This window comes from Epinephelus moara, chromosome 5 (genome assembly GCF_006386435.1).
Source record: "Epinephelus moara isolate mb chromosome 5, YSFRI_EMoa_1.0, whole genome shotgun sequence".
Taxonomy (NCBI): domain Eukaryota; kingdom Metazoa; phylum Chordata; class Actinopteri; order Perciformes; family Serranidae; genus Epinephelus; species Epinephelus moara.
In genome coordinates, this window is record NC_065510.1 from 30646749 (window position 1) to 30661169 (window position 14421).

Consider the following 14421-nt stretch of genomic DNA (forward strand, 5'->3'; position numbering starts at 1 on the left):
TATTACTCACACTGGGCTGTCTTGATAATTCGCAAATCTGTGTCCAACCCTTCAACTTCAACAATGGACATGCTAATTTCCATCTGTAATCAGTGTTTTAACATTAACCATATTATACAATTAGAACTGTTGAAGCTGAAAGTGCCGTATTATCATTTTCATTCGGTGATAACAGAACTTGTGGAACGTTTTAAATCTTGCTTTGATTGGTGGGAATTGATTCATGATAATTGCTAGTTGACAGACGGTAATTGGGTGACTAATTTGCTCTTTTAGCTCCTTAGAACGGTTGGACAATCGCCAAGAACTTAAAAAAAAAAAAAAAAAAAGAGAAAAGTCCATCTGAAATGGTATAGCATTTCTTTAAGTCTGCTGCAGCACACATATCTACTCTGTCAGTCACTTGTTCTGTGTTCTCTCCTGGAAAGAAAGTCAGAAACCAAAGGGGAGAAATTGAAATTTTAGATTTTTTTTTTTTTTGGTTTCATGTTGTCGTCCCCTAGTTTTGCATTTATTCAGGAGAATACCAATATCTGTCCATGTAGATGGTGACCTTATTTTGATACAGCTAATCAAATGTTGCATCAAGCAGTGACCTCAGCGTTCTATCACAGGCAGAACAGACACACTCACTAGCCAGACGACCGTGTGCTACACAATCGCCACAGACTCTGAGCAACAAACACATTAGCTTTCATTACATTACATACATTAGCAAATCTCCTTCTTATCTAACTTACAAACATGAACACGTCTTGTCCTGTTCTTAGCTTGTTGAATGAGCGACCGTTGCCAGCACACTGTCTGCCCATGACATGTAGCCAACAGTGCTGATTTCTATACTTTGTCTCCCGTTCACTACACAGCAACCTGGCCGCCTGTCAGCTGCTGTCAATCAAACACAGCCATCGACAAGCCCCTCCAATGGGCTGAGACAAAAAGGAATATGTATGAAATTTCACCAATGACATTTTTTCATCCTTTTGATAATAAAAAACAATGAACAGTACATTTTAAAAAAACACTGACATTAGTTATGACCACACGGGATGACTAAATGTGCTTCCCATTGGATGTTATAACTTCATGAAATGCCAGAGGGACAGCCCTGAAGGCTACTGAACAAATACAGAGGCTGATTTACCACTTAAAGTCAAAGTGTCTAGGTTTTTAACAGTTGTATCTTGTGTTTCACTTCAGATAAAGTGATAGAAATGTGTGCAGCTCCTGATATTGAACGTGTTGGTATTGGCGCATGGGGGAAAATGATCGAGTGAGCTGGCACATCATGGCATTGTCTCAGGAATGGTGACATATGTGCTCTCCAATATGTAACATTTCAATAAAGACCAGACTTTTTTGTACTTAACCATGTTACCGTCAAGAATTTGCCCGTCTACAACTGTGGTATTGACAGCAGTGCTAGCAAAAATTAATCAAACCCACTAAAGCTCCGACATTTGTCTTTTCTTTGTCAACCATGCAGCAGCTCCAGCAGCAGCCTCAGCAGCAGGCAGCGATGCTCCCACTGGCCAGCGGTGGAGGTGTGGCAGTGCCTTCGGCAGGCCCCACAGCCGACCCAGAGAAGCGCAAGCTGATCCAGCAGCAGCTGGTCCTGCTGCTTCACGCACACAAGTGCCAGCGACGGGAGCAGGCCAACGGGGAGGTGAGGGCCTGCGCTCTGCCTCACTGCCGCACCATGAAGAACGTCCTCAACCACATGACCCACTGCCAGGCTGGCAAGTCCTGCCAGGGTGAGTAATAAAACCAAATTGATGATTTCCTGGGGTTGAAAAGTTAGTAGAAGTCAACACCCCTTTTTTACTGATTGAGACTTTGCTGCCGTGTGGTCACATTATTAAAGGGTTATGACAACATAAACTAAGTTCTTTCTTGCCAATATTTGATGTTCACGGCGATCCTGACGTAGTAAACCAATGCAATCTGGTCATAAACCATTTGATGTAAAATCCCCAGCTTTGTTTGTTTCAAACTAGCTGTTGAAGAGACATCTGAATGGCACATTTTGGGATATGGCTTAGATCACATAACCAGCACTCACTGATATTTAAAAAATGACAATAAACAGAACTGCGTGCCGACTTGCTTATTGAAATATTGCTGCTGCGAGTTGGTTGCAGCAGACTTTAAAAACAGTTAGAAAATCCTACTGTCTTTGTGAAATCACAGGTGTTGCATTATTTTGCTTTCTTTAGCACATGATTGCCCAAAAGTATATAGCTGTGACTAAAAAATGGAACTGTCATTAACAAATCAATCTTAATGACCAATACATGGCAATAGTTTCAACTGCCTTTAAGACTGAATTTCAAACTGTTTGTCTTTGTACAACTACACTTTCATGTCTGTCAGAGCACTATTGCTACTGTACTGGAGGCGTGTTGTCAGTCTACTTAAAAAAGACTAACCAAAAGTTGCATTTTGGCTGTTTGAAACTAGTGTAGTATATAGATTGAGAGCACTATATAAAACAAAAACTACTGGATATATAATTTATTACAGCCCTAATGTTCATATAACCTTGAGGCATGGTGTGGAAGGGTTTTACACCTACTACATTTAGAAAACAACAGCTGAAAGTAACACCTACAACATCATGTAAAAAAAGCAAGCAATGGAAAACTGATAATAACATGAGGGGAAAAAAAGTACTTAAAAATGGCATCAACATAGATGGGGATTCCCTTGATGTTCGACAGGTTCAGTGGGAGTTAGGAGTGGGCAGTTAAGATTAAATGTTGATAACAAAATGTAACCAATTTATTTTTTACCTTCAATCATAATAGACAGTATTATCAGTAGATGAGGAAAGATGTCTTGGTTGGATGCAAGATGTAGTTTGGTCATATTTAGTGTAGGCCGTCATGATACTAGAAATTAAGTAGTTGATACCAGTATCAGGGAAATTCCAACACCAAATTCTATACCACAGTAAAATAAATAAATAAATCCCACCTGCTTAAACACACACTCCTTTTTTATAACGTTTGAATTAATGTAAGGTGTAAAATTGTATTAATAATCCCTGATGATACACCTCAAACTCAAAGTACTAGTCTATGTGGGTTCATGATTTTGATATATTAATATATATCCTACAGTACGTTAACATACTTCTCCTCCACTTTTGTTGTTGTTTAGCACTTGTACATGTAGGAGGTAATGGTTGGGCTATTTGTCCTGCCCCTTCTCAACTTGTGTTTGACGGTTGGGTAAAAAGTGACACTGACGAGCCCAGCCTTTTACCTCAAGCTGAAAAATTTTCAGCTCTCAGCAACCAGAGAAAAACTTCACATGTGCAGCGCTTAGCGCAGAATAGTGACACAGTGCCTTGTCATGCTGCTGCCGTTTGTGTAAATGCAGCACTTTTGTTGCAGAGAATTTAAAACCTAAGCTGGGCTCAGGAAAAAAAAACACTTTTCAATGAGTTGAGGCAGAGCTGTCGCTGCGGCTGAAATTGTTGCTGTCTTTTACATGTTGTTTTTCCGTGCTAGTTGACGTTCTTCTTCTTCCTTTGGTATGTAACGGCAGACTAGAACACAACAAAGCATATAGGTTATTCGTCAGGTCAGGACGAAGTGCATCCCTAGACAACACAATACTCACCTCTTATTTGCTTGCCCACTTGTTAGCTAGGTCTGCTGTACCTCCCTTCGCCAGTTTTCACCATTTGGTGATGTGGTGTTTTTCTGTCTGCTGTTGAACCTCTGACCTCTGCTCCTGTCCTTCCTGTTTCACCACCAGAACTGCTTTATGGAAAGTTCCCTCAAGCTACTCCCATTTATATTTGTCTTCATGTCATTGCTCTGGCCTTGAACTTAAATGCTTATGTTAAAGTTCAAGCCAAACGTGCTTGGAGACCAAGGTGTGTTAAGTGTGAAGGGGTCTATGTCTCAGCTCCCTGCATGCCAGCTCATTTCCTCTTGCTCAGGATCGCTGCATCTCTGTGCCAGTGAAATGCCCATGGAGAGAGCGACTTTGTTTCCCAACTCAGTTATCACCTCTAAGAATTTTAAATTATCTGATGTCCGTTACTGAGCTTTTCCGTAGGCACTTGTAGCCACGCTGAGTGAAACCCGGCTGCGTTGATTTGTGTTTTAATTATCAGTTTAAATGCACGAGTTGTGCCGAATCACACCCAGACAGACCATCTCCAGAGTCAAGCCAAAGAACGCCCAATCGTGGTTAGGTCAGATGAGCTTAATCATGATTATTGTCAACATTCAGTGACAATTCAGCAACATGTTTAAATATCCTCTGCTGCTATTGCTACACATTGCAGATACTTCATCTGTTTCAACTGGGTTTAAAAAAAAGCAAAGAGAAAAGAGAATGGCAAGCTCTTGGTCTGCAGATGAAACACAGGCCATGCTTGCTGTTTGGAGCGAGCCGAGAAGACCTTGGGCATGTGGTGTACATTGGTGCAGTGCTGAGAGAAAATTAAAAACTCTGACAACAATACAAAAGAGCTGCTGACCACAGTAAGCAGGGTGGACAGAAACATGTTCTGTTGGTTTACATGCACAAGCACAACATCATTTAAGGACACACCTCGAAGCAGGTAGCCATCTTGTATGGAGATGCAAATCCCTGCTGTGCCTGGCTAACACGCTGAGTTAAACTAAATTACGCTAAGCCAGAACATGGATATGAAAAGGGACTGTGGAGTCTGCAGTATAACTAGTGCTTCAGTTAGCTTTGCCCCTCAGTCTGAGCTCCTTTGTTCATCACTGCATTCTGAATCTTCACAAAGCCACCAACATGATCGCCCTGCTATGTTTGAGTCTTAGTCAATAGTATTGGCGTTCTTATAAAGATAATACAAGTTAAATTGTGTTTATTTGTGCATAGTCCCAAAGCCAGGTTGTAGTTGTATATGGGGTAATATTTATAATTGCCAGGTGGCTTTAGCCTGCTGGTGATTTCGTGTCAGATTAGCTGCTTACACATTAACATGGCCACAGATGAAATGAAGCGCCTCAGCTTGTTCAGTCACACGCCAGAAAATACAGAACAGGTTCCCCCTCCACCAGGCCAAACCCAACAGCCTTCCAAGAGTGGAAATTAGTGCATTGGGCTGAACTTGTGATCTATGAGTTTTGGGCGTACACAGTTCGTTTCTCTGCAGGGTTCAACGCTAAGGTTTTTTTTTCACTTGCCCGGTCAGGCAAGAGAGTTTTTACTTGCCCTATAAAAATTGTGTAATTTAAGCAGCTATCAAATAACAAAGACTGCAGTTATTTTTTATGTTATGTAATCTTTATTCACACTGTATTTATTAATTAAAACAACATATGTCGTGTATTGTAGCTTAATTCCTACACAAATATGACAGTGTCAGGGCTTAAAGTGAAAAATTTGTCAGTCATTCTCCGTCTATAATTTTGCGCCCTACTTGAGCCATGCCCTCCTCTATTTATTTTTCACCCCTCTCTCCAGTTCTGCTGTATTAACACCGGGTTTAATATATTTTGCTTCCATCTCTCTGCCCTGCTCTACTCTACTTCAACGCTACTTAGCTCTCTCTCTACTCTACCAGTAGACTACCACATCCACCTGTTGCACAAAATGCACACTAGGGTGGAGTTGTAGCAGCGGAGGTGAAGCACACGCATGAAAAATAATTTTCACATGCGTGAAACTTTTTTGTATGCTTGCAAAGCACAGCCTGCTGGGATGTTTCTATGTATCTACTGGCACCAGAAGGGCTCTTTAGGACTAAGTACATACAGTACATGTGTGCACAGTATGAGCAGGTGAAATGTCTGTCTAGCTTACATATGAGGTGTCTCAAGATTTAGGAACATACAATTTTATTGAATATAACTGACTAACTAATATAACTATTTCGACAATTTTTTGAATGATCCCCCCCCCAGAGATCCATTCATCATTAAATGCCCGAACATACTCGGGTGGAACGGACTCCACAGAGGTCCGCACGGACTCAAAGCGGACGTCCGCAAGCCCTGAGCGCGCAAAGCTCAGATTTTACGACTGCACGGACTCCGCTCCGCGCACCTGTGACTGCTCGGCATGTATTTTTCACATTGCGGGGGTTTTTCACGGACATTTTTACAGGAAACTACAACGTGGAAGTGCGCTCGACTATGGAAGCCCGAATGACTGCTTGATTGATTCCTCGCGGAGTCCGTTCCGCTTATGTTCGGGCCTGTAGTCTCTGCATGTTTCTCCTGTTTGTAGAAGAGCATCAAACTAGCTGGTAGCCCATCTCACACCGCTGTAGCAATCCTATACTGCCCTTGTGCCGTTAGGAGCTGAATTGCATGTCAAATAAAGGGGGGAAATAAGACGGCGAATAGTAATAGTCGCATTAAAAAATCCATTTTTCAAAAATAAAACGACAATTCGAAAATCGTGACCCATCCCTGCTATTTAAGTGTTGGAAGTTGTTATTTACGTGACAGCGCCTGAACGCAACACAAGCTCAGCATGAGTGCCGTGCTACGCTGCTGTGCGAGCAGCTGTTTGTCTATGCAGCAGTCTGTCGATGATTATTTAGGCTACACACTGTCCATAACAATAACTTTGTCAGCTGACAAACTGCACCGGGCTCGGGGTCAGGTTTGGTTAGGAACATGCGGCCCGAGCCGCTCTAGCGTGCTCACCTGTGTGTGTGGCAGAACTCCGCCGTGCGCGATACAGAGAGCAGAGGAGAATTGTTAACGCGTGACCATGTAGAGACAGAAATGACACGATGACATAACACCGTAAATAGTATATTGTTATGTTATTATATGAAGCGTCCATCGTGCAAAATAATATCAATGGGGGCTGTGGGCAGGACATTGTTATGTGTGCCTGTAACTTCAGGCAGAGAGACCGCTGCATCAGAGCCGAAGGAGCACGTTTTAAAATACATTTATTTTATCAGTTAGTTATTAACTTTTACTATTTTTAACAACTTGCCCAATCGGGCAAGTGAGTTGTTAGTTTACATGCCCGACCTTGAGTTTTACTTGCCCCGGGCAATCGGACAATCCTTATTGTTGAGCCCTGCTCTGGTATCTCTCATTAGCTCTGGATGTCCATCTGTCTCACCTTCTTTTAGGGTTTGGCTGATAAGCGATTGGCCTAACCCTAATGGCTGTCAGTCGTCAACCACTTAGCCCAAATTAGTGATTTAAAAGCTCCCGTCCACACCAACAGTGGGGCATGGGTTTGCGGTGGTGCTAATGACATTAATTAAGCATTGTAGGCTGCCAGACAGGTGAAGTGGTCGGTCTACTTTTTTAGCGACCAAGTTTGTCGATGTCGTTGTGAAGATTTGTCACTGTCAGTGATCAGTATCAGCTCACATCTGCCGGGCTTACTGCCGTCATTTATTTATGTTAAATTCACTGGTTAATAAATATCACGAGTTCCGGCCAGCAAGTCAGAAAGTGACAAATTATTATTAACTCAACATTGCTTGCAATAGTCCGCCTTTCACCCCACCCCCCAACCCACCCTGCCATCACTCCATCTCAAGCACACACACTACTTTAGTCCTAATGCATAAAGCTGGCGGTTGTGGGTCAAGTTCAGGTGGTATATTAACGCATATTTTTGCATAGTTGGCCTCACTAACACACTGCAGAACAAACCCAAACTAGATGTAAAAAAAAAACCCACCAGAAAATGGTTGTTTTATTCAGAATTTCCAAGATAAATGAGACAGTCGTAACTTGGGGTGTGACTATAACCGTATCACTGCAATACTGCGTCCAAATGACACTACTGTGGTGATGACATCATCACCGTGGATAACCACCAAACCATGGTGATTTGTTGCTTTTTCACTGATATTGATCATGATATTGATTTCAAGTGATATTGCCACTCCGTAGTGTTGAGTATTTGGTGGTAAACGAATAAAGCAAACTGTTGGCACCAAGACGTTAAGCCCTGTGTCTCTTTCTCTCTCTCTTTTCTTCCCCTTTTCTCTGCAGTGGCTCATTGTGCGTCGTCCAGACAGATCATCTCCCACTGGAAAAATTGCACACGACACGACTGTCCCGTTTGCCTGCCGCTGAAGAACGCCAGCGACAAGCGCACCCAGCAGCGTAAGTACAACTAGCAGGCTCCGGCCTGCTGTTGCTTGACCGTTGTCAAGTTGCTCAGCGTCACCACAGACACCAAACACAAGGCTGAATTACTTCCATTGAGTGTGTTGAACAAGCAGGACATCTAGACATGGCAAGCTCTGTGTTCGTATTACAAAGGCCTCAGTCTTTATGTCAGTCATTACGGTAGATTATGTTGGTATATGGAGCGTTGGCAGTCCATAGTGACAGAGAATTAGACCTGCTTGTGGCTTTGCTGAAACCGGCCAAAGAGGTTTGTGTATTTGACCATTCAGGCAATTTATTTGTAGGTTTGTGTCCCTCCACAATGACTAAACGTGTTCAGTGAGTAAGAGTGTGGTCCTGCTGGTCTTGTAATCTGACACACAGGAGGGATAGGAGTCTGATGCAGGGAGAGAGGGAGGAAACAGAGAGCGTGTGCTAGAGGTGTCCCGCTGAGCCATTGGCTGTTGGGCTGTTTACTGCTACTCCCCACCAGAACAGAGCCGAGTTTGACACTCTCTCTGCCTCATACTAAAACTGTTTTTCTTTCTGATTTGTTTTTCCACTCCCTCCATGTAGCTGTTGTTGCGGGTTCACAGTCTGTTCTGCTATGCCCAACCATCTTTTCGATTCTTCTCTGATTGCTTAACATTAGTTTCTGGTATCTCTCTTTATTACTGACATTAGTTACTTTAACACTTTTTCTCACATTTTTGTTCCCTCTCTGTTTTTTTTTTCTCTTCACTTCACCACTCTGCTCAGCATCTTTCATCACTTAAAGCATTCCAGCGTTGGTCTGTCCCTGTTTGGCTTACATGCTAAAGAACATGACGCCGAGGCTTGTGTGTCTCCTGCCAACATAAGCAGTATTTCTTTGTTCTGCCTCCTCCGATTTTTGTCTTAGCACAAACTAAGAGCTTTTTTAGCCCGACCAAAGCCTGAACCCAGAAAAATATGCTAATGCCCTGTCCCCTGAAGGGATTTATGCATTTATTCAGTGGACTGCATTTAGAGCGTTTAGCCTTACATTAATGTTCTCACCGTATCATGCTGCCATGTGACTTTGTCTTGGCAGAGGTCAAAGTGTGTGTGCATATGTATACAGCACTACCTGTTTAAGTGTTCTGTGTGTTTGCCGTGTTTTCGTCAAAGCAGATTCTTTTATGTTTTTTTGGGCTTGGCTCACCGTATCAACATTTGTGTTTTGTTTGTATACTGTAGCTGGTGCAGTAGTAGAGTAAACAAGATGGTCAACATATCACTCTTCTGACAGTGTATTTAGTATGATTGTATTTGAGTGTTTTGAACTCACAGCTCTGTCTCTCTCCCCAGCCATGCTGAGCTCCCCCAATACGGGCCTCCAGAACCCCATGTCCTCCGTTGGTGTGGGCCAGCCCAGTGCTCCCACCATCAATACCTCAACCCCCATAGACCCCAGCTCCATGCAGAGAGCCTACGAGGCACTTGGGCTGCCCTACAGCAGCCAGGCCACTGGGCAGGCCCAGGCCAGGGGGGCCCCTGGGGGCCCAGGACAGACAGCTGGCGCACAGAATGCACAGGCCCAACAACAGCAGCTTCCACAGCAGATGAGACCCATCAATGCACTTGGTAAAGCCAAACAGCCTCAGTGTTTCCCACAGAATTAGAATCTATATCTGGCAGCAGCTAAAGACTAAATTCAGGTTTTTTTGTTATCTTAGTGGGCTGCCACAAATAAATGAATGTGTGGGAAACAGAGCCTGATTTTATTTCTGTATTTTCTATGAACACTTTTAAAAATTTCATGCAATTGGGTCCTCTCTCAAATTTATGCATGTATGTATTGATTGACTTTTACAGACACAGCACACCACACCTACCTGCAAGGCTCCTTCATAGTTTTAAGAATGCATGTTAATGATTTCTTACTATCTGAGTTTTGGAATTGTCAGGCAAAAAAATAAATTCAAGTGTTGGTTTTCAAGCTGCTAGTTGAGTATGTTTTTTGTTGTATAGAGTACCCTTCAGTTGGAGACATGGTGGCCATATTCTATACCATGAGCTTGGTTTTGCACCAGGTGGTGCTGTTTTCTTACAGTGTTCTGTTACCTGTGTTTACAGGTAACCAGATGGCTCTTGGAGGTGCGACACTGGGCGTGACCACTTCAGAACAGACAAACCTGCACACAGACTCCCTTCCCAACACACTCAACACTAACAAGTCAGTCCCAGTCAATAACTACATTGCATTTGTTGACTTGTTGTTAAACATTTTTTAGTGGCAGGAAAGAAAGTAGCTGTGTAAAAACTAAAGGTTTACTCTATCTGATGCTATTATGACAGTCTGACAGTACCGTTGCCTAAAAAATTGACTATTTATGAAACACAGCAATAAAAGCTGTAACTGTCTTAACCATCCTCTTGTTCCGCCTCCAGTCAGCTGCTGTCAGACGGGTCAGCTGTGGGCTCAATGGGCAACCTACCCACAGCAGCACCCATCTCTGCCACAGGCACCAGGAAAGCGTGGCATGAGCACGTGACTCAGGACCTGCGCAATCACCTCGTACACAAACTGTAAGTGCCTGACCCTGCTGGAGAAGTGTAACAGTTAGTGACTCTGTATTGTTGTCTCTAACCCTGGTTTTTAAAGCAAAGTTTTGAAGTACAGTATCAGAAATTGTCAGAGATTTTCATGGCTGCAAATTCTGTTCTTCTGTGGCAGAGTACAAGCCATATTCCCCACCCCTGATCCGGCAGCTTTGAAGGACAGACGAATGGAGAACCTGGTGGCCTACGCCAGAAAGGTGGAGGGGGACATGTATGAGTCAGCTAACAGCCGGGTAGGTTTTCAGCAACGGGGAGAAAACCTGAATTGTTCACCTTATCAAGACAACACACACAGCCATTTTAGCAATGCAGCAAAATACAAAGTATGCTTACTGGTTTGTCAAGTTATAATATCCCTCCACTTCCCACTTCCCTCCCCCCTCCCCTCAGGATGAGTACTATCACTTCCTGGCTGAGAAAATCTATAAAATCCAAAAGGAGCTGGAGGAGAAGAGGCGCTCAAGGCTACAGAAGCAGATCATCAACCAGGCACCTATGGTCGCCCAGGGGACCCAGCAGCCTGGCCTTCCATCGCCCAGTGCCTTTGGCCCAAGGCCGCAGAGTGAGTACAGACTTACAGAATTTTAGGTAAAAGCTGAAAGCCCTTAAGTTTCTTTGGACATTTTGTTGGAATCCCGTGTCCATGTACCTGATGTTTTATGCAGTTTCACATTTTTTATCTTGATTATTAAAATGAATTCTTCATGGCTGCAGAGCTGTTGGGTCAAGTTTACATTTTACCCAGCTCGGGGGTGGGTCATACTGATACTGATTAATACTATGGGATGATTTGGGGGATTTTTCTACTTGAAGAGATCTTGTTATATCATTCACACAGAGGTAGATATACCTTTTAATGTCTGTGGTTGCACTGGGCTATTATGTGAGATGCTGCACTGGAGTGGCTGTGGCTTTGAAGGGTAGAGCGGGTCGTCCACTAATCGGAAGATCGGTGGCTCGGCTAACCCCAAGCTCCACCAGTCCGCATGTTGAAGTATCCTTGGTCAAGATACCAAACTCCAAATTGCCCATGATGGCTGTTCCATCAGTGTTTGAGTGTGTGTGAATAGTTACTGAGTAGCAGGTGGCACCATGTATGGTAACCTTGGGCACCAGTGTATGAAAGGGTGAATGTGACTCGTAGTGTAAAAGAGCTTTGAGTGGCTGAAAGACTAGAAAAGCACAATACCAGTGCAGTCCATTTACCATTGACCATATTATTGTGATACAATATCTTGATATTGAAAAAGAAAGAAGGAAGGAAGCGCTATTTGGATAAACAAGGCTCTGACTCGACAGGTGCTCTTCAGTGAAGTAGGTGAATTGATATTGAACAAAAAAACCAAGGAAGTCTTGCTGTTTGTAAAAAATGCAGACAACCAAGGAAAAAAACCTGAGGCACTCCATCTTCAGGTATAAAGTAACTTTTATTTGAGCAAAGGGTCAGACCCTGAAAGGGGTCAGACCCTGAAGAAGACTTTGGTCGATACGTGTAGGTCTGTCTCGTTGCCTTTGCTCAAATAAAAGTTACTTTATATTTACCTGAAGACGGAGTGCCTCAGCTTTTTTCCTTGGTTGTCTGCATTTTTTACAAACAGCAAGACTTCCTTGTTTTTTTGTTCAATAACAATATCTTGATATGTCAGGAGCTCTATTAACAGACAAAAAAAGAAAAACTTCCAATTGGTTATTTTTATGTATTGATGATGGTTTCTTAATCGAATTTCCAGCCAGTTATCATGTTATACTTTTTTGTATTCTCACAAAAAAGTTAGGAATATTTAACCTTTAAATGGAAAATCATGCAGTGGAGATGGTGACTCATTATTTTGCTTGTTTTATTACAGCTGGTTATGTCATTCTTCAAGCTCTTTTGGTTTAATGTTTTTTGTGTCTTTGCTTTCAGATGGACCCGTTCCTCTGCCCAACATGCCAAATCAGATCATGAATCGCATGCAGGTTTCACAAGGTACGTCTTGAACGTTGCATGTTGCACATAGTAGTGTTAGATTCAGATACAAAGAAGACAAAGATGTGGAAGCAGAACCAACAAAGAGTAGAAAAGGTGTTTAAGATAAAAGGAGAAATACTAACCTACATTATCTGCAAGTCTGAATAAAAAATCATTAACACTTTAACTAAGGATGATGTGAAAGGATACAAAAATGTTTGCAGTGTTAAATGATGCCATCAGTATACCTTAGCAGAGGTCTTACTGTGTGGCTTTAGCTGCCTGAAAACTGCCACATGTTTAACTTAACAGGTTTAACTTGAACTTTTAGTTTATGTATAGACCTGAAGAAAAAAAGCACAAACTTTTAACACTACCTTGGTATTGTGTCGTGCTTCTGCACTGAGATGTGTTTGTCCATTGCTGAACATTGGGGTTCACTCCTCTGTACAGGAATCAACCAGTTCAACCACATGGCTCTGCCCAGCGCCCAGATATCCCAGACACCAATCGGAGCCCGAGCTGCCTCGCCTATGAACCACCCACAGCAAATTAACATGAGCTCCGTCCCAGCGGTGAGGAGGGCAGGGTTGCAGGGGCACGCAAATCACAGAACACACACACACACACACACACACACACACACGTGCAGGCATACAAGTAACATGAGCTAACACCTAGTTGCCGGTAAATTCACACTCTATCTGCACAAGCTGCCTCAGGCTTATTAGAAATGTAGTCCACTGGACAGGTCATGAGCTTGTGATTTTAAGATGGACAAGTCACTGCTCCAGGTGGACATGTAACAAAAAAAAAGCTCTGCTCATAAATCGGTTGGGTTCCAGTAGGCATGCATATTCATAACCATTTAACAGTCACGTTAATAATAGTATCATTTAAAGCTAATACAAATTAGTGTGCTAATAATTTATTATGATAATTCAACTAGTAAGTATTTTGAATCATGCATCATGCTCCTGGTTTGGTCAGTGGAAACTCCTGTCACACTGCTCACAGTAACACTATCCTTTCCTGCCTTGTAGATGGGCATGTCTCCCTCCAGGATGCCCCAGGCCCCGGGCATGATGGCCGGACATGGTGGTGGTAACATGGTAGGCCAGACAGCCAGCCAGGGTCAATTTCTGGCTCAGACCCAGTTCCCTCCAGGATCTACTGCAGTCACTGCAACGGGTGCCATGAATGTTACCGTGGGGCCTGGCATGGGCCAGCCACCTGCACAGGCTGCCGTCACCCAGGTGAGACATGGAAGAGAGGCGAGGGGTGTGAAATTGTAGTAGACCAACTCTGATAACTGATTGGTTTGGCTGTTGTCAGTGATGCTATCCCTTGTAGAGTTGCCACCATGGTGTGCTAATTCCAACCAGCTGCTGGGGGACTAAAACTCAAACTACTCTCACCAATCATAATACTCACTAATTGCTCTTAAATTGTTCTCATATCAGTCACAAGGTGCTCTCTAAACCTCAAATTGTGTGTGGTGTTGTGTTTGTCTGCTAATCTTGTGTGTGTATGCGTATGTCCGCCTGCCCTTTGTGTGTGTCCTTCTCTCCAGCAGCAGCAGCAGAGCGCTAACCCCCCCATGAATGCACTTGGCCCCTCGCTGGGCCCTCAGCTAGCCTCCTCCCAAACCCCCCCAAAGCACTCCACGCCTCCGCCTGCTGCCTCCTCCGCCTCCACGGCTGGGGGGGCCACTAACCTGCCGCACCCCCAGCCCTCCAGCCGCAGCTCCACCCCCACCCTCCCTGGCCCTGCCCCAGCCCCGGGTGCCACCCC

General features: G+C 43.6%; 1 protein-coding gene across 1 annotated transcript in view; it reads left to right on the forward strand.

The window, feature by feature from the left end:
* crebbpa (CREB binding protein a) overlaps positions 1 to 14421 on the forward strand; it is a 57826-nt gene that overhangs the window by 27515 nt on the left and 15890 nt on the right. Inside the window, exons 4-14 of the mRNA XM_050045330.1 lie at positions 1487 to 1754; positions 7974 to 8087; positions 9423 to 9698; positions 10191 to 10290; positions 10506 to 10643; positions 10792 to 10909; positions 11067 to 11238; positions 12583 to 12645; positions 13081 to 13202; positions 13671 to 13883; positions 14201 to 14413. Coding sequence (XP_049901287.1) covers positions 1487 to 1754; positions 7974 to 8087; positions 9423 to 9698; positions 10191 to 10290; positions 10506 to 10643; positions 10792 to 10909; positions 11067 to 11238; positions 12583 to 12645; positions 13081 to 13202; positions 13671 to 13883; positions 14201 to 14413 — 1797 coding nt within the window. The remainder of the gene's footprint in view (positions 1 to 1486; positions 1755 to 7973; positions 8088 to 9422; positions 9699 to 10190; positions 10291 to 10505; positions 10644 to 10791; positions 10910 to 11066; positions 11239 to 12582; positions 12646 to 13080; positions 13203 to 13670; positions 13884 to 14200; positions 14414 to 14421) is intronic.